The 20,732-nt window shown below is 53.0% G+C and overlaps 1 protein-coding gene across 1 annotated transcript in view; it reads right to left on the bottom strand.

The window, feature by feature from the left end:
- Nucleotides 1–20,732, bottom strand: part of Glt1d1 (glycosyltransferase 1 domain containing 1) — an 87,011-nt gene that overhangs the window by 65,117 nt on the left and 1,162 nt on the right. The window contains exons 2-3 of the mRNA XM_033762478.1: nucleotides 9,769–9,917; nucleotides 6,648–6,753 (exon numbers count right to left, since the gene is read on the bottom strand). Coding sequence (XP_033618369.1) covers nucleotides 6,648–6,673 — 26 coding nt within the window. The 5' untranslated portion in view covers nucleotides 6,674–6,753; nucleotides 9,769–9,917. The remainder of the gene's footprint in view (nucleotides 1–6,647; nucleotides 6,754–9,768; nucleotides 9,918–20,732) is intronic.

Below are 20,732 nucleotides of genomic sequence, written 5' to 3'. Positions count from 1 at the left end.
CCAGAAGTAAACCAAACAATGCTCGAAACTTTCTGTCTTTCTTGCTCCTTCCATGTAGGGTCAGAGAAGGAGGGACAAATTTTTGAAAAACAAAAAGCAAGATGTAGGAGAATGATGTGGTTTTTATATTTGGGTGTTCCCCAAAACCTCATGGGCTAAGGGGCAGGGTTTTTAAGAGGTGATTGGATTACGGGGTCCACAGCTGGCTTGGTGTTGGAAGAGGAGGGTCACTGGGGCATGGCCTGGAAGGGTCATCTCCCTCCCTGGCTCCTCCCTTCTCTCCCTGCTTCCTATCCTCCATGAGGTGAGCAGCTCTCTTTCACCAGGCCCTCCCAGCATGGCCCCCCTGCTTGAGGCCAATCAACTATCACTAAAAACTATGAGCCAAAATGAGTCCCTCTTTTAAGTTGTGTTTAGTATTTCATCTTAGCAAAAAGAAAAGTGACTAAAACAGAAGCAAGGCCCTCACCCATCCACCCTCAGCTTGCCAGAGAAGGTGACCCGCCCATGAGCTTCACAAAGGAAGGCTGGGCCATGCGCCGACCTGCTGAGGGCGCCACCAGCAACTGCCCCTGCATCTCATACAGGGGGCTCTGTAGCAAACATGCAGAGCACCAAAGTAAGGTGAAGGTGATCTACTTATTCAGTATGTCTTTGTCATAAGTGTAGGAAGATTAGCAGAAAATGTAAAGCACATCCCTAGATAGGAATAGTACAAAGATGTTCTTTTTCATCAAATTGGATGACAAATGCAGTAACACTTCAAACAAAATCCACAAGTGAATTTCCATTGGAAGTTGACAAAATAATGATAAAATTCATATGTGTAGCTGGGCATGGTGGCATATGCCTGTAATCCCAGCACTTGGGAGGCTGAGGCAGGAGGACTGCCATGAGTTCAAGGCCAGCTGGGGCTACATAGCGAATTCAAAGGCAGCTTGAACTACATAGCAAGACCCTGTTTCAAAAACCAAAACAAATATTAAAAAATAAAAAAGTTCATATGTGTAATGAGGTAACAAGCTCCCCAAAAACTCTGATAGAAGAATTCAGAGATGGGACATATTCAAAGTCTAATAATTAAGACAGTATTGACAATAAAGAGAAAGACACTGTAAAGATGAGATAGAGTTGATAATACAAGATCAAGAGCCTGTTTGAATGTGTCCCCTTAAGCCGCAAGGAGAACATGTTCTGGCCAAGGTCAAGGAGACCTCTGTGTTGATGGCCCCGATGGCTCCAGCCCCACCTGCCAACGTGCCCTGACAGTAGCATGGGACACAGATGGCCTCTCCTTCCCCCTTGACACACCATTCATTAAGTGGTCCCCAAGATGTGGTCCTGTCCACCTCTGGGCACTGGGTCTCTGCCACCCCCCAGCCCCCTTCATGTCTCTAAGGGGTGCTCAGGGACTTCTCCCAACTCCCAAAGAGCTAATGGCACCAATGTGCTGAGCAACTCCCTGCTTTACAAGTCCTGGCACCCACACCCACACCTTGCATGCCCTCTACACTCTTCCCTCCTCTCTTGAGTGCCTGGAACACACCACCAGCTTAGCAAATACAACACGAAGACCTCGCATCTCCAGGTCCAGAGACCAGATGAGTAGGTTACATGTGCACATTCCCAAGCTCCTGCTAAGAGAGCCTAGAATAAACAACACCCATGAGCAAGAGCACAGATCTTGGCTTCTAAATACATTCTCCTAAAGGAACAAGACATCCTTTGAGAAGCGGCTGTTTGTAGAAGCAGGACAAAGTGTAGCTGGATAAACCAGGGACATCTTACAGGAAGTAGGAATGTGCTCAAAAAGAAGGGCCAGATCAGCAGGACCCAGGGACCATGTCCAACGCACCCAGGGGCCAAATCTGGGACAACTGAACACCAAAGTGAAAACCAGGAATGGGTATCCACAGAAGGAAGTGAAATAAAGATCTGGTAGGGTGCACATCTAGATGGCCCCCCAGAGCCATAGGTGGCTTTGGGGCCGTGATTGGGTCATGGGGTGTGGCTGACTCCTCAGTCAGGAGGACAGGCTACGAGAAGATTAGTCTACCCCTGGGTCTGTAGCTGGGTGTGATGTTGGGGGTGGAGCTGCTTGGAGGAGGTGGGTGCTGGGGCGTAGCCTGGCAGGGTCTGTCTCCCTCCTCTTCCCTGGATCTCTCCCTACTTCCGGGAACCATGCCAGGGACTGTTTCCCCTCTGCCAGCCCCTCTGCCACACTGCCCTCCCTCAGAGCCAGCCAACTGTGGACAGAAACCTCTACATGCTGTGAGCCAAATAAACCTCCTCCCTTAACTTGTAGGTGTCGGGTATTGGGTATTGTGTCGAAGTAACGAGCAAGTAAATAATGTATGAGTCCATGTTGCTATGAATAAATCATTGAATATGTAAGTGCAGTTTAAGGGGCAACTCCTCACAGTGGTGGAATGGAGAAGGTGCAGTGCCACCAGGAAATCACCATTAGGCAAATATCGCAGGGATAATCTCTGCGGGGAAAGAACCATTCAAGGAGGGAGATGATCTGAAAGCGTGGTTCCTCCCCAGGAGGTGCTGCTGCTTCTCTCTGCCTCCTTCAATCCTTCTCTGCACACGGCAAGAACAAGCAAGGAGGGGCAGAGCTCACCAGACTCACACTGGGACCATGTCGCCCTCCGGGCCAGGACTGACCCCTTGGCATCGGTTAGGGGTTGCTCCCTACTCCTTCTAAAAATGGAGAGGAGAGCAAATGAGCCTAATTCGAAGCGGGTAAACACTGTCCTGCAACAGTAGGATAAGAGAAAAGTCCTAATTAACACCTGATGGGGCTGGGGATGTAGCTCAGTGGCACCTCACCTGCCTTACAAGCACAAGGTCCTGAGATCTATCCCTAGTACTAGAAAAAAAATCTAAATAACACCTGCTAAGGGAGAGAAGCTTGGGGAGCGTGGGAACTGGGGAGCTTCAGAACCCAACAGGCCAGTAACGCTGCTTCTGCAGCTCCGGCCAGTGCTAATACCCAAGAGAAGCCCTCTGCTGCCGACTTCTACAGGGACTGATGCCACTTCCTGACTTGTGCCTGCATCAGATCCCTGCAGGCCAGCTAACAGAGGACTCACAGCCTTAAACTTGCCAGAGAAACTCAAGCCCCCAAGAGGAGAGGCGCTGCCACAGCATGTCAGTGACACAAACCATGCATCTTGTCCCCAGACGCATCTGTAGCTAATGCCCAGGGATACATTTGCAACAAGCTAAACTGACAAATGTGACAAGGCGGTTCCCTGGCTTCCTGTGGGAAGGGTGGCTCTCCGGAGCGGGGACATGGCTGTGTTCACGGCTCTGTGCCCAGCCCCACAGCAGTGCCAGGCACCTAGCAGTCAGCGGGATCCATCCAGATCAGAGGAAAGCACAGGGACAAAGCCAGGCAGGGGAAGCGGGGAGAGGAGGGGAGGGGAGGGAAGGGGACAGGGAGGGTGGGAAACCCAGGCCAGTACCAAGAGGTGACCGGAGGAAGGGAGGGAGAGGATGGATGGGCAGCATGTGTGCATATGTGTCTGTGTGGTCACTGCTGTCCCCATGGAGACCCCAGGCTTTAGGACATACTATGTCATGACCAGGGAGGAGGAGGGCAGGGATGAGGGTCTCGAAAGGCTTTTACTGCGAAGGCAACTTGAGTGAAGAGGATGGGGTGACGACTGCAGGGGACCAAACATTTGGCTTAGTCCAGAGCTGCAGGCAACATGATTGTGCCCAAGCGAGGACAGGCCAAGAGGCCCTACCCCGAAGCCTGGGAAGAGAGGAAATTAACACCTTTCTCATGATAAATACAAAACCACTACTTTTTTGCTGTTGATTGAATATTGCCATTTGAAAACAGGCTTATTCACTTCGATACATGATTCTCTTGTCAAAAACATCCTTGTAATCTGAGCATGATAGTGCATGCCTGTAATCTCAGTACTCAGGAGGCTGAGGCAGGAGGATTCCTGTGAGTTCAAGGCCAGCCTGAACTACATAGAGACCGTGTCTCAAAAACAACAAAACAAATAAAAATCTTTAGTCAAAATGTAGCTCACATAGGAAGTCACAAATGTTCAGCTATTTTTAACCTGCAAAGCAGCAAATATGCATAGTTTAACCTAACATGTGCTACATATTTCCTAACTGTGAAACTATTTTTGAGGTACTTCATTTCATGCTCATTTGTTTGTTTGTTGAAAAATGTTAAGTTTCTTTCAATGTGCACCTGGATGACCCTTTACAAAACAATCTCCTCAAGTTTCAAGTTCTCTTTATTTAATGCTGACATTATAATTATCAAATACATATTATAATACCTATAAGCTGAAAGGCTGATGCTAAATTAAGTTTGAATATTATACTATATAGGAAAAAACCTTTCAAATGTTAAAAAATTTCCAGTTATACCCTATAAAAATCCAATGGTTTAAAAATATTTGATTAAAAATGAAACATTCATCATAGAGCTAGATAAATTTAATACTTTATATTATAGATAAAAATACCCTGTATTGTGTTGGACAAAAATCCATGATTCATGCAGCTTTCCTGCCTGCTAACCACGATCAATACCCCCAATCAAAACCAATACCTGAGCTAATAACAATGCAATGAGTAACACTAATGCCAACATGGGACGAGGGACTCACTCCATGGCCTCTGGGAAGCAGAATGATTTCTGTTTTATAAGACTGCATTGGGAATCACAGGAATCTAAAGGTAATATATTTTTAGGATGCAAAAACAACATTTTTAAGAAAACCTATAATGACAGATCACCTTTCTCCAGCAACCCCGAAATGCTTCCACGCCTGTCTGCCTGTCTGCTGTCACACACATGCATGTGCAAGCTCCTGTGCATACAACATGTGTGTCTCCATGTCCAAAACGTCATCTCCACAGGAGCCAAGTCCAAGGTTCCCAGGCCAGCGGGCTCCCCGTTGCCCTGCCTTAGGGGCGACACCTACAACCTGGGGTCCACAGGGACCTGGCACCCTGACCATGAGCAGGGAGGGCTGACCTCATGATGGGGACCCTCAGAGGAATTCTCAGAGCTGAGGAGGTGACAGTTGAGCCACAGCAAATGGGCGGCTGGGAGTCTACTGGGTAAAAGAGCAGTTACTTGTTCTTGTTTTGTCTCAGTGATTCAAAGACTCAATGCAGTTGTAAGGAGAGTTCCCAGTGCCTGACGGGCTCTCTGAGACTCTGAACCCAGCCCCTTCATACCCAGGGGAGACCAAGGGTCAAAGGGCACAGACCCCTGCCCCTCCTGGCACACCCCAATCCTGATGGTCTCACAGACCTCTCCATTGGTGAAGTTTTTGTTTGGGAGCACACGTGTATTACTCTCAATTCAATTCCCTCTTCTTTCACAATTTTTATAGGATCTTGCCTTGGAGGGTGAGTATTGTTGTCGACTTTTTAATTCTTATTATTACATTTGTTATACAAAGAAAATGGAGCAGTTCTCACCCTGAGACTGCACTCTGGCCCCAAATGTTGTACTGCAATGGTCATTTGCTAGGTCTGTTTTGTTTGCAGGTAGAGCCACAAGCAGTTTAAGCCCAGACCCTGGCCGGCTTCCATCAGTGCAGAGGCCGCAGGGCTCTGCACACAGACTTCACAGAGGTCCCTGTGCTGGATGGAGGGTGGACATGGCCACGACGGCAACAGAGAGGACAGTGACCATCTGCCACTGCTGCCCCACAGGGCTAACAGGGTGGGATGCCCTCGCTGTGCTGTCCAGGGCCTCCTACCTTCTGCAACATGACCCGGGTCAAAGCTTAGCATGGTTGCCTGGCCCTTGGCACAAGGCTTCCGCTCTACTTGGCCTGCTGTGGGGACCCAGGATGAGGACAAAGCAGACCGGCACCTCCCGTCCATGGTGCTGTTCACCTGGATTTAAACAGAGCCTTCGGAAGCTGCTCTCCGCAGGGCCCCAGGGCTGAGAATTAGTTGGAAGCACCCTGGGAATCACAGCCCAACTGAGTGCCCTCAGGGATGCCTAAGAGAGCAGCTGGGGCCCAGGGTGGTAGGGAGTGCACACCACAGCAGACAGGCTCAGTTTTGAAAGCCAGCTATTGGGAGGCTGAGGTAGGATTGCCATGGGGGGAGGCCACACTGGCTACAGAGTTGGTTCAAGGACGGTGTGAACTACATAGCAAAATCCTGTCTCAAAAAACAAAAAGAAAGAAAAAAAAAGAAGAAAAAGAAAGCCAGGTGTCACCCCACTCACAGAGCATTTATGGAGCCAAAAGTACTGTCTTGGGCAAAGCTGAGACAAACTGGGTTCTACGCTGTGAGCTGATGAAGCCGCAGTCGGCCCATGGTGCTCCCTCAGAAAGAGACAGCGCTGTCTCCTGGGCCGCACAGAGCCTGCTGAGGGTGCTCATACGGGATCCTTGGGGGCCACCTGTTCAGTGACAGCATGTGGCAAAGGAGACCTGTGCCCAAGGGAGGAAAAGGTGGCACGGGATGGGTTTATATGTGAGATGTAAGACCCAGAAGACTGGCCTTCTCCTCCCAAGTGCTGACAGTGGCTTGATTTTGTCGCTGTGGCTCTGTGGTGTTTCTCACATGTTGATTTCTGAGGGCAGTGTGTACCAGGTGAGGTCAGGGCCTGACCCGGGGCGTCCTTGGGGTCTTACCTGGCTTCCTCAAGAACTTTCCCCATCACTTCTTTCTTCTCTTCCTGGCCAGTGTCTTCATTCACATCAGTGCCCCCAAAGATGACCCCGAAGGGAATCCCGTGACCTGCAACACGACGAGGTTAGGAAGCGGGCTCCGCAGGGAGCGGCAGGGCCGCTGGCTTCACCTCGTCCAGGTCCCGCAGGACGGTGGGTGTCGCCCTTATAAACTCGGCCCTGCACTTGACGCTGCGGGGACCTCTCACCAGGTGCCCGCTTACACTTTCCCAAAGCGCGCACAGACAGGGAGAGCCCACCCGGGAGGCACTCGGCTCGCCTTGCCCCTCAGAAGGTGGCAGTGCCCTGGTCCGGCGGGGTTATCTGCAGCCCATGGCCCTCGGAGTGGGGGCCACAAGGCCTCTCTGCTCCTGAGCCACCTCCGCAGAAGCCCAGCTCCTTTCGGATGGTCCTTCTCACGCTTTGCGCAGCTTCCCCTCTTCAGAGTTTGACTTTCCAAAAGCTGAAGCATAGGAATCAGGGGAGCTTGGTGCCCAGAAAAAGGAGTCAGGACAAAGGGACAGAGAGAAGCTGGCTGGGGCAGCGAGAGGGGCTCAGGCACTGGAGTCTGTGAGGATGAGAGTGGAGTCGGTTCTCTCCCAACTGGGGCTACTCCCCAGAGGTTTCCCTTCCCATGGCCCTAGGGAGAAGCAAATCCAACATCAGTGTCTGTGTTTCTCTGAAACCGAGGTCAGGAATGGTACCCGAGGCAAGCTGAGGTCCGAGGGAGAAAACAACAGGAAAAACCCAGCCATATGGCCTGAGGGAGGGAACAGGCCCAGACCCTCACTACCTTCCAGACAGACCGCGGTGAAGACTGCTCGGCACAGCGGGGCCTAATCCCAAAATCTGAAGTGTGAAAGGCTCCAAATTTGGAAACTGACACAGCCGCAGACAGAAAATGCCAGCCCTGACCTCACATGACAGGCGACCGGAAAAGGCAGGGGCACTGAGGATCCTCCAGGCTGTTACCTCAGGCCACATGTGTGAGCACCTGCACACGAGACCCAGGGGACCCGGGAGCCACCCTGAGCACTTCACCGTGTGCATGCGGGTACCCTAAAGCCACAAAAGCCTGGCCACAGCCACTCTGGTCCTGGTGTCTCAGCAAAGGGACCTCCCGTCTGTGCCCTCAGACACTTCAGAGTACAGCCGAGGGGGCCACCCCAGGGAGGAAGCCCATGACCGTGAACACTGACCCTCTGCCCGGCGGGGCCGGGGAGGACTTGGCACCTGCCCGGCTGGGGGAAGTCACTCTCCCCTTCGCTCACACTCGGACGAGCCTCAGGCTCCGGGCCCTACACACTTCCAAGGGAGCTCAGGACCCTACCTGCTGTTCTCCCTCAGAATACTCCTTCCTAAAACTTGGTCCTCTCTTCCAGAAAATGGTGAACTTGGATGGTTCAGCCCGCGTCATGGAGTATGAAGACATTCGCCACAATGGCTGGCGTGGGAAAGCAATGGCAACAAGATGGTGCTTCCAAGTAGCCGCTGTGAGTGAGGTGCTGGGTGTAGGGGCAATGATGGCAAGACACTGAGCTCTGCCCCACCTCCGAGCAGGACCGCAGTGTGGACACGCGAGGAGGAAGCCCTGCTTGCTCTCCCCCCGGTCTGTGCTCTCACACTGGTCCCTGCCGTGACCAGCAGGATGCTGTGGGCTCGCACCACGGCACTGGCTGGGGCAGGAGACGCAGTGGTTTCTGGTGTCCCCCTGCCCTGTCTTCCTCAGGGAAGCTGGCACCAAGTCTGTAGCTCAAGCAAGTGAGGAGAGGCCAGGTGGGGAGGAGCCAAGCCCCTGCCCGGGAGCCCTGGGAGTGAGCACATACCCAGCAGCCCTGCCGCTTTAGAACAAGCACCCCGCTATAGGTGTTAAGTTGGGGGTGACTGGCTGGGCAGGAGGAGGAAGACAGCAGACACAGAGCAGACTTCCGGTCACACAGTCGCCTCTGGGGGGATGAATGCGATGAAGCAGGGGGAGGCTCTGGTCCCCCACTGTGTCTTGTCCCCACTCCCTACCCTGCAGGGCATCTCGGTGTGTGCCTGTGCCACCTATGAATGTCAGAAAGGAGCAGGCTGGAGAAAGTGCTGGAGGTGAGGGAGTGGCCAGGGCCTCACCCTCCCAAGGCACAGGAAGCACAAGCAGTGGCGTGGACACAGCATCCTTCAGCCAGGTGACTGCTAAGGCTCCAGGAGTCACACATTTAGGACCAAAGTGTGATCCTAGCGTGATGACAACCGCAGGTGATCTTAATCCACAGTGACACGCCACCCCTACAATGTCACTGCACCACACACCCTTGCCATGTTGCCTCATTCGGGCCCACGGAAGCCCAGGCTGGCTTGAGCACGACAGTATCCGTCCTGCTTCCCCTGGCACGGAGGCAGCTGTGTCAGGGAGCCAGGCGGACCTCGGGAGCACAGGCATAAATAGCCCTGGCCCACGGCAGTCCAGGAGGAAAGAAGAGAAAATAAGGGCCTTGGCTCACCCTGTCCGAGGCAGGGTCAGGTCCCCGGGCTGAGGCCAGGTTGGGAGGGCGAGCCTCTCCTGAGCTCAGCTCTGCTGCTCCATAGGAGCTTGGGGCAGCCATGATGTCAGCAACTCTGGTCCGGAGAGACAGAAGGACAGAAGTCCGGACAGAAGGTTGAGCAGAGGGCTCGCTGCCCCAGCAAACTCTAGTCAGCTGCTCAGCTCACTGATCCCACCATGATACTCTTTACTAATCTACCTAAAGCTTGCAGGTCTTAGCAGTTTCTTCAACCATGAATACAGTGAATAAAAAAACCTTTCACACATGTTAACTCAGGATCATGAACTTTCATACAGCAAAACCAGTTCCTGTTTCTACCCAGTCTGGAATGTTACAACATTTTAGAAAACTGCCCAGTAGAAATTGTTCAGTTATTGCCAGGCTTGGTGGCTCAGACCTGTAATTCCAGCACTCATGAGGCTGAGGCAGGAGGATTGCCACATTCAGGGCCAGCCTGGGCTACATAGTGAGACCCTGTCTCCAAGACCCCTTGGTGAGTGGCTGAACAAGGTGAAGACAGACAGTGCTCCCCGAGCACTCCCTCCGCAGGTGGTTACCTTGCAGGAGCCGGCCACCCCTGTATAGGTGCAGAGCCAAGGCCGCCTCAAAGTGCTGCTCCGCCAGGAGGTCCGTGACATCCACGGGGCTCTGGAAGTCAGAGGCATCTCTCAGATTGCAGTGGTGTCCCGCAGCCTCCAGGTGGTCCCTGCACCACAAATGGGGGACAGAAAGGATGGGGTCGCTCTCAGGCCACCGTGCTCACTGAGATCCACTTGTCACACTTACTCTCGGGAAGAAAGCGCGAATCAGCGGCAGTCACCTTTGCACCCGCATTGGCTCAGACAAGGCTCCAGCCAGGCCAAGAGCATGGGCCAGGGCTGGTCCCACCGGGACACCCCTTTGGCAGGGGTCTGTGCTCCCCAAAAGCCCCTCCCAGCTCCCTGGATTCCACCGGCACATCTTCCCACCTCTCCTCATGGTGGAAGGTGCCGGGAGTTTAACTTCAAACCTCTGCTACCCATTTCTTAGGAGGGACTTCAAGTCACCTGTCACTGTGGCTTCAAAATGCATTGCGTGGCTTTCTGCTCCACCCTCCAAAACAATCTGCTTTAAATATGTCTCTTTCTCGCCACTTTAGTTCTGCTTTTGGTAATATATTTGTAAGCCTAAAATACAAAACTGGTTGGCAAAAAAATTTATTCTTTTCTTTTTTTTCAGACAAGGTTTCACTATGTAGCTCAGGCTGGCTTTGAACTCACTGTGAAGCCCAGGCTGGCCTTGAATGGTAGCAATCCTCCTGCTTCAGCCTCCAGAGGATTACAGGTGTGCACCACCACATCTGGTTAAAAAGAACTATTCTGAGTGGATCAATAGCATTGATACAATTTTTTTTTAGATGAGAAATTGGAGAAGGAACTACTCACCATCCATACAGAGGGAAGTAAAAAGTTAACATGATTAATATATAAAGAGCTTTTATGAATTGATAAAAAGCAAACTAATTGAAAAAATATAGGTAGGCATAAATTTGCAGTAAGAAATGCAACTGGGCTTTTACAACACAAGAAATGGTGCCCAGCTTCAGCCACCTTTTAAAATAAATGTCTGTAAAAATCAAAAAGTCTGCCTAAGGTTTCATGAAATAAACTCTCCTACATATTATTTATAAGGCTATAAATCAGCGCAGTCTATGTGTTAGGTAAGACAACAGCAACTGGCAAATTTAAAATGCACAGACTGACCAGGCATGCTGGTGTACTCCTGCAACCCCAGCATCCTGGGAGGCTGAGACAGGAGGATTGTTCGTTTGAGCCCAGCTTGGGCAACTTAGTGACTAAAACCTAGAGAAGCTCAGTGTGAAGGCTCCGTGTTCAATCCCCAGGACAACAATAGATACATATATACCTAAAATTAAAATTAAGTAACAAAACGCATAAACCCTCTGACCAAATAACTCCACATCTAGAGATTCACTCCAGAGATATCCATGGTTATATGTGCAAAAGCAGGCACCAGGAGCAGGTCCTGTGCACTGGGTTTAAAAGAGCAAAATGAGAAAAAGCCACCTCAAGGTGCATCTGTAGGCACTGGCTGTGGCTGCATCTGGCTCTTCTGAGACTGAAAGAGTGAAGTGGGTGGCTCCGATGCAATCATTAGAATTGGCTCTGGGACACACGGTTGTGAAGAGAGCAATGCACCATAGCTTATATAGATACGATGTGTGCACAGGGTATTGGTGTAGATACGACGTGTACACAGGGTACTGTGCAGAGACAATATGTGCACGGGGTATTCAAGTAGACACAACGTGTGTGCACACAGTATCTGTAGACCACTGAATGGGAGGGAGGCTGTCTTCTCACCACACAGCACTTTGTGTATTATTTCCCACGTGCATCCATTATGGCTTATGATTGAGGCCTGTGCATCTGTACACATGGAACCAGCCTTATCCCACTGCCATTGCCACCACTCATAGCTCCACCGTGCCCTCCCACATGCTGCCTCGGTGCCTCCATGCCCATTCCTCCGCACTGTGGCCCCGTGGTGCTCCCCGCACCTCTGTTGTGCTCCATGCCTGTCCCTGTCTCGACCATTGTGTTCTGCTGTGCCTGACGGATCACACGCTGTGGCTGGGCTACAAAATTGGCATATGGGTGATGACCGTGTACACTTTCAATCACCTTGAAAATCTCTAAATTGTCCACACAGCATGAAATTCAAGACCAACATAACTTTTTTCCGGCAATGAAATCATTACTTCCTCAGCAGAATGATAGATGGGCTAGGCAGCTTGCATTCAGAGACAAGACTGCACCAATCACAAGGCATGACTAGAAAGGAGAGGAGTGTGTGGAAGGGCAGGGCGGATAGGAGAGGGAGGAGGAGGAGGAATGGGGGGGGAGGCGGGAGTCGATCTGAATCTTCAAGACCGTGACCACGACACTTCAGGACCAGAGCAGAGCCTGAACTGTGAGGTATTAAGAGGATGGAAACAACCTACAGAGTCAGTGTCAGAGAGCGGCCTTGGGGTAGGTTAGGTTGAGACTGTGTTGGAGCCCCGGTGGAGTACTGGTGGCTCTGTGAGAAAAGGGAGAGACTGGAACACACACACACACACACACACACACACGTGCACACACATATACACACACACTCTGTCTCTTGCCATTTCCCAAGTGATGCCCTGCCCTGCAAAATCCTGAGACTTTACCAGCAAGGTTTCCACCCAGCATGGGCCCCCAGCCTTGACCTTCCACAACTGAGAACTAAAGAAACTCATTGCATTTACAAAGTTCCCCAGCCTTGGGTATTTCATGACTGTAACAGAGTGTAGGTCACAACATGACCACATTACTTGTGTGGGGTCCCCATACAGGAGACCTAAGGCCTTGGGGGGGGCAAAATTAGATTTTAGCCCTTCAGCTGGCATCTACGTGGGGGAGGCAGGGGATTCGGCCTGGCACTGATACACAAATGGCAGTGCTTCTTTCCGTTTCCTTTTGGAATGCAAATCAGATAAGTGTCCAGCAGCACTATGTTAATGAAGAAGTCAGGGTGCTAGACTGGCGCTGGCTCTTCCTGGATGCACCCCAAGGTGCACACGGCCTCACCACCCTCACTGCCAGGTCCTGTCCCTCACTGCCGGGCAGGAACCCAGCCACTTGCCTGGTTCAGGTCTTCCCGGGCCACCGATGGTCCGCAGCAGCCAGGAGCCCCAAGGCCCCGTCAGTGCTCCCTTCAGCCTAAAGGTCACGTCACGCTGCACACTGCACATGCACCACACTTCTGGGCAGAGCTGAGAAACCTCTATTCCATCCTCCTACCACACTAAGGTGGCAGAAGCCAAGCAAATGCACAGAAAAATGGGAAAGCTTTGCGTTCCACTTGGGGGATCTGTTCCTGGTGGTCTATGGCTTCTGCAGACTTGGTGCAGAGATCGGGAAGGAGGTGCTGCAGTGACAATGGGAGCCACAATAACTGGCTGCTCTTGGGCCATGAAACCTGTTTTAGGCAGAAGTGAGACACTAACGATCTCATAAGTATTCAAAATAAAAAGCTTTAATCAATTCTCAGTGGACTAAGATCTCCCCTCATGTCCAGCCCACTTGTAACACTCAACATGGTTCTGTCATGAGTCCTTCTCTCAGGCAGTAACTGAACTAATAAACTCATGGAGTACCTATCGTGCCCAGGAAATTCAGGATGTTGTTCCTACTGAAAGCTTTTTGGAGAATGAAAACATCCGCAAAAAGGGAAAAAAAAACCTTGATAGCTTACTGGTTGGTCCCAGGAGGAGACGAAACCACCTGCACAGCCCTGATGGAGATTCAGCAGCACTGAGCTGCATCCCAGCCCACTGGCCTCGGACCTGCAGGCCCAGATGTCCTCAGCCAACTCTGTCCTGCTTGGCAGAGTGCTCAGAAATGACAAGCAAACCAATGGGGCAGGGACACCGACTGCATCCCTTCCCCAGCCCTGTGCCCGGCAGGGTCCTGGGATGGGAGCTGGGAGTGCAGCATCCTCAGTGCTGCCCCGGGCCGTGGTCCACCAGTAAAAGCCTGGCAGGACGGGTACTTCTCCCGGCACCCTACCACTGCCCACCAAGAGAGCGCGCTCAGACCTGGCCTTCCGCTGGTCTGAATGGTGTAAAAAGACACTGCTAGGAAGATGTGCTGCTCTGGCCATGGAAGGAAAGTCCTGTGTGAAGCCCCATGTCACCCTTCTGCACCCTCAGAGACCTCAGCAACACGGCTGTCACCTGTGAACGTGCTGTGCAGACATAGATTGTGAGGTGCTCAGTGAGACCCCCGCTCCTGGAGGTGACAGTAATGAAATCTTTTTAAAGAGATGCAAAAATACAGTGCTCCAGCGTGCAAAGTGACTGCTTCAGCAGTGTCCACTGAGATTGGGAAGCCACAGGTCACCAGAGCTGGGGAGGAAGATGGGCTGCCAGTGTCAGCCACAAGTGGCCACATCCAAATAGAAGTGCCCGGAGCAACACACACACACAATTCAATTAGTACATGCAAATTATGATAGGTAATTGTACACATGAATGTATGTTTACACCTGATTTCATCTTGATTGAAGTTATCGAGATTTCTGCATTAGAGAAAACACGTTCGTTATTAAGACTAATTGGTCTGTCCCCCTTACATCCACGAAGGTTAGCAGGAGCCCTGAGATGGCCTAGGTGGCTGGAGTCATGTTTCCGTGGGATGGCAGAAGGTGAGAGCCTGCTCAGCTCTGGGCTGGAGGTCAGCACAGGGCCTGCTGCTCTATTAGAGAAAATCAAACTGCCAGACATGTTGCGGGGTGACGGGTGCAGTTCAGTGGTGGAGCATAAACTTAGCAAGTGGAGAGGTCCCTGGGCTCAATCCCCGGCATGAAAAGTGGAAAAAGAGAGAGAGAGAGAGAGAGAGAGAGAGAGAGAGACAGAGACAGAGACAGAGACAGAGACAGAGACAGAGACAGAGACAGAGACAGAGACGAAGACTGCTTGCATCCACAAGCTCCCCTCCTGATCCTTCAGAGGAAGGACAAAGTGGTCGCTGACCTCCAGCCGCTCGCCACATGGCCCCTCCAGTTCTGGACTGGACAAGCCTGTGGGCAGAGTGACACTGCCAGTCCCCCTCCCGGCAGTCATTCCTCTGGGGCTCACCTTGGCCTTTGGTCCTCCTCCTGCTGACTGTATCCTTCCAAACAAGTCCTCCGCTTCTCTGCCCTGCCACTTACGAGAATTCTTTCTCTAGCCCACACCACCAAGCACGCCATTCCTCCACTCGGATGCACTTCAGGGTGCCCAGGTCCTGCCCCTCTTCCCTAATTCGGCCATCAGTGTGGGCTTCTCCCGGCACCCACTGCTCAGTGAGTGATGCTCCGTTCATGCACTTCCCTCCCTCCCATCACAAAGGCCCTCTGACTATAGTTCACACTCTGCTCTCTCCTGTCCCTCCTTCTCCATCCTTCCACCCTCCTGGCTGCACCTGGGCCCTCCAGGCAGGGACAGCTTTCAGCCACACTCTGCTGCCCTCCTCTGCTACACCCCATGGGCTCTGCAGAGAGATCCCTGTGCCCTGAATGCTCTCCCCATCCTTGATTCCTCTTCCCCTGGCTACCATGAGACTCTGGCCACAGGAACTCGCTTCCCACACAGAGCGCCCACCACAGCACCACTCCTCATTGCTGGGCGTGGAAGTGACCCAAGCACCACCAAGCCTCCACAGATGTCAGACAGAATTGTGTAACAGAGGAGAGAACCTTCCCAGACAAGAAGAGTGACATTCTGATGCATTACAGAGCCCTCAGAGAGGGCCCCTGGCTGCACGATTCCAGTACAGGACCTGTGCCAGGACAGGCAAAGCCACAGAGAGCAAGAGCTGGGTAGTGGCTGCTGGGGCTGGACCTAGGGACTGCTGAGGTGCCAGGAGTACTCCAAACCAGACACAGCTCTGATCACACACGGAGGAGCTGTGCACTTCACAAGGGCGCATTCTATGGGAAGTGTGTCTGTTGAAGGACAGGAGAAAAGGAAAGAAACTACACGGGGACGCAGAAACAGTGCTTTCTTTCTTGGGGAGCTTCTGGACCCCAAATCCGGCCATCTCTCTGAGGCGCAGTCACCCGGCACTCCCTGTCACAGAGCCCACAGCACTGACTGAGTAACTGGGTGGGGCCTGTACCATCCACTGCCCACCTTGGAAGCTCGGCCACTCCCAGGGGACAGCACCCAGCGCAGAGGCCCCATTGTGCCAGGAGGCAGGTGCAGCAGACGTACGCTATGTGCGAACATTAACTGATGCCCTGTGCCTCTTACAAAGCCTCTTTCCCACCACCAAATGGGCATCCGCCTTCCCCTTTGACTCCCATAAAGAAAAGCTAGAGAACACAGGGACTTTCCACATGTCCTTCTGTTTCTCCCCCAAAGCATGGCGGTAACAGCAGAATCTCCTGTGGCAGAGCGGGGAGTAGCTGAGCCCAAAAGGGAAAGCACCCCACTGTGTATGTGGTGCCCGCTCCTTCCTTTGTCCCTGCCTGCTGGGCTTCAGGGGAGTCAAGACTGCTTCCCAGTGTGGTGCCAGGCCCCGGCAGGGAAGAACAAGCAGCCACTGCCCACTGCACAAAGTCCGATGTCCTCACAGGAACATTTGCAATGATTCCAAGGCCAAACAAATGCAGGCACAGTGGCTCGACATCACTGGCCATTAGAGAGATGCAAACGGACAGGGCTCTGCACTCCACCTAACCCCGCAGAGAATCGTGTCATCCAATCCAATGACAAGTGCTGGCGAGGCTGTGGGACAAAGGACCCATCCAGTGTCGGTGGGAGTGGGAGTTGGGAGTCTGTGCGGAGATGCCTCAAAAGAATACAAACAGAAATCTCCCTTGGCCCAGTCAGTCGCCTTTAGGTATCTTCCCAAAAGAGTGAAGCCATCATGTCACAGAGATCCACGCTCACCAGTGCCGAGAGGAGCACAGCTCGTCGTAGTTAAGTCTTGGAAGAGGCTGAGATGTCCATCGACAGAGAAGTGCGTAACAAAAGGTGGTGTCTACGCCCGATGGAGCACTACTGTGCCACGAAGGAGGATAAGTTCAGTCATTTCTAGGAAAATGGTCGCACTCCGAGGCCATAATGAGAAGCGAAACATCAGACACATGAGCTTCAACATCGCATGGCTTCTCTTACATGAGAAACCCAAAGTATAAATAAAGAGCAGAATAAAAGATCGATGGCGAGGAAGAGGGAGACAGATTTTTTTTTTCAAATGACAAAGGGGTCCAGAGAAGGAGGGAGAAAGGGAAAGGGAAATAAAAAGAACTGAGATGTGTGCTGTGCATGTGACAGCTCCCCACGATGGCTGTGGTGCTGGGACCCTCATGCACTGCCAACACAGACTAACAAAAATAAACCAAACAGTAGAGCCCATGTCCCCTGCCTGCTGCCCTCTCTTCCTCTGAGGAGAAGGAGCCAAGGGCTTGCACTCAACACTCAGCCCCAGCCCTGCTCTCTGCGTTCCTCCGCCACACCAGACCCAAGGCATGCTCGTCCCCTAGGGTCCCGGTGTGTATATGTGTGTGTGTGTGTGTGTGTGTGTGTGTGTGTGTGTGTGCATGAGTGTGCATGCACGTCTGTGCATGCATGTGCCACTGATGGGCCTCTGAAAGGCTCTGGAGCTTTGATGTTGGGGCTCAGAAAAATAACACCCCAATGTGAAGCTCAGAAGCTTTCTTGATGACCTTCCTTCTTCTCTCCTCTTTCTCCCCCATACAAAGCACAGAAACTAGAATTTCTCTTCTGGCCTAAGTCACAGAAACCACAACCTCACCAAAGCCAGCCAGGACCCTGCCCTTCCATCTTGCCGGGAGCCATGCAGAAACTTTCTCCCCTCCTCTGTCCCACGAAAGGACCCCATTGCAGAAGGCTCCTGCAGGAACCTGAGGGAGGATCGCTGTCCCGGACCAGAAGGGCTGGCCAGCCATGCAGGTGTGGGTCTCCTGCTTCTCCGTTCAGCTAGGCTCAGTCCGTTTCCAATCCTGTTTTTGCACATGGAGTCCCTGAAGCATGGGCTCTGCTCACCGGAGGCCGGGGCACAGGTTGGCAGTCTGTCGGGTAACTAGGACCCAATGACCATATCCTGCCTCTCCTGGGAAGCTGTCTTTTTGCTGTACAGTGCAGGCTGTGACTCTGGATGGTGACGCAGGCTCGGCCCTCCCCCAGATGGACAGGATGGCATCAGGTGGGCCATCCTGGATACCAGAGGATGTAGTGGCTCTAGGCCCACAGCTCCAACACCACCAGTGACACCAAATTGCCTCTGGATTGTCAGCTGTCCCTGGAGCAGGAGGGCTCCCCTAGGGTGCTCCCTCTGCCCCTACCCCTGGCCACTGGAAAGTGAGAGGCACTGTGCTCCCTCATACCCGAGGGCCATATTTCCCATGAACACCCTGCATTCACTGAGTACCTCTTTCATCCCAGACACAGGTGTAGAACACAGGAAATGTGCTGATGCATCTGACTCTCAGAGCCACCCCATGAGGCAGTCAGGCCAGGGTGCCCACGATAGGAGCCCTGAGCCATGGGGTGATGAAGCCGCCAGGCTTGTGCTTCGGTTGTTAAGCAGGGAGCCAGCACTCGTAGGCCCGAAGCTTGCCCTGACCTCACGTCTGGCTGGATCCCCCCCAAGTGCTCCCGGCCCTCTTTGTGCTTCTGATTTCAATAAAGCCACCACAATTTTGTACTGTTTATGCATCAAGTGTTAGTTTCTTTAGAAGACACATCTTAAGAGACAGGATCTTGCTAGGCTGCCCAGGCTGGCCCTGACCCTCCTGCCTCAGCCTCCAACATTGCTGGGACTACATGTGTGCAGCACTGTCCTAGGAATGGTGTTTGTATGCAGTGACAAACTCACAAGTGTAAGAACAGAGCCCCTTCTTTCAGTCCAATCTTCTCTAGTGCAGATGCTCTATCGACTAAGCTGAGGGGACTCTGGTCTTACTTGGGGTCCCTCTCCAACCACACAGGATCCCATGAAAGTCACCAGGGTCCTTGGCAGAGGAAACATTTAGGGATTTGTTCCAGTTCTTGCTGCTTGCTGCTGACTGGCTCAGGGGAATTCCCATCACCTTGGGAACCTCCTTCCCCTCCCCTTCCAGGCCAGAACATGCTGTCCTCGGGGACAGACAATGTCTTCCAACAACATCTGCTTTTCCCTCATTCTCCCAGCAATCCTCCCAGAGGTGAGGCCCTGAACAGCCACTAAGTCACAGACAGCAGCCTTTATTCTGAGAACCAGGAGCCCAGGAGCTGGGCGGCCCCACGTGACTCAGGTGAGCTTCTCTGTGACTGGCCTGGCCTCCTCCTGCCTGCGCATCCCCAAGGCCAGGTGAGGGGTACAGCAGCTCAGGTGCACAGCTCACCTGTCCCGGGAGGGAGGGAGGGGCAGCAGCTAAACCATCTTTCTAATTTTCCTCTGAACTGGGACAAAGGCAAGAAAGGCATGGCCTCGGGGGTGTGTGCATGTGGGGATCCTTGGAAGACTGGACACACAGTTGGAGTAGGGATCTGGGCCCAGGGCCATCACTCCTAGACATCTTGGGTGCCAACTGCTCCGCGGCTGTGCCTCTGTCCCAGCTCTGGGGCTTTGAGTCACTGCACCCACCGTAAAAGTCTGCTCCGCGTGCTCCACCCGCCCTCTGTGGAAGGTGGCAGGAGCCCCTGCCCGGTCCGGGATTGCACTGTGCAGCTGCGCTCATGTGTGTGGTAAGTCTGCACCTTTTCTCCTATGCAACTTGTTACTGTAGGTCCATCCAACCTTCAGCAGGAAGAGGGACGCTCCCTTCCCGCACACAGAGCGATGCTCAGTGCCAGGTGCACACGTTTTTCAGTTTCTGAAGCACAACATCTTCTCCCCTCCCTGTGTCCCACGCAGCCCCACCTGGTGTCTCCGGGGCTGGGTCTCATTTCCCAGCACTGTCCTTGAGGTCACCACCATCCAGCCTCCCTCCTCCACTGTCTCCTGAGCACCTGGGTCACCTCATCCTGGGCTTCACCCTCACCCCTGAGTGGTGGCCTCCTGGGTCTTAGCCCAGATGCCACCTCTCCCGAGAGCCCCCTTGGGCCATTAGCTCAAGAACCCCACCAGCCTTCAGGTTTCCACCAATCTCCTCCTCTCTGTCTGTTTCCTGCCATGAGCTGTAGGCCAGGTGGGCTTCTTCCCGGCTTGGCCCAGGGAGTGCAATGGATAAACTGATGCAAGATAAAAGCCCTGACTGCAGCTGTGTGTGATGGTGCACACTCATGATCTCAGCATTCCGGGAGGCTGAGGCAGGGCAGTTGCAAGTTTGAGCCCAGCCTGGGGAACTTAGCGACTCAGTGAGAACCTGTCTCAAATTAAACATTAATTCACTTCAAAGGCCTTAGGTTCAAACAAAAGACCCTAACTCTATGTGTCCAGCGGACTTCAGTGGCCTTCTCCTCATCACTTTTACACCTGATCTTTAGGAGAACTGTGAAGGGTCTCCACTGGTGAGGCCCCAGCCATTCCCAGTAAGGGGAAGAAACAGGTCTGCGGAGGGGAAATAAACTGGGAAATCTAATGAGGCAAGGGGGTCTGCGGAACAGAGAAGGAGTGAAATGGGAGACTGGTGCAGGCACCTGTGCACCCACCCACCCGAGCCGTTCCTCCACGGCTGGTGCACCGACTGGGCCTTGGAACAGGCTGCGGCAGCCAGGAAGACAGGATGGTTCAGTCCTCCCAGTCCTAGGGCCCAGTCCCGCCATCTAGCCGGGGACAGGCATGTAACTGCTAAGCAAGAGAATGAAGAAAGCCAGGCGCCGGGAGCTGATCGGACAGAGGGTGCAGAGGCAGAGATGGGGACGCGAAGGAGCAGCTGGGGTCTCCTCGCGCGCTGGTCAGCCCTGGCCTCTTAGGTGCCCGGATCTCCTGGCAGGGAAGCCCTCGCCAGCCCAGCACCGCACAGCAAGGCCCGGACGCGCCCCTCACCCCGCCCAGGCGCG

The sequence above is a fragment of the Fukomys damarensis genome, unplaced genomic scaffold, assembly GCF_012274545.1.
Source record: "Fukomys damarensis isolate Sample0158 unplaced genomic scaffold, DMR_v1.0_HiC HiC_scaffold_12, whole genome shotgun sequence".
In the NCBI taxonomy this organism is placed as follows: Eukaryota; Metazoa; Chordata; class Mammalia; order Rodentia; family Bathyergidae; genus Fukomys; species Fukomys damarensis.
Note: the sequence above shows the minus strand (reverse complement) of the source record. Positions and strands in the feature narration are given on the sequence as shown.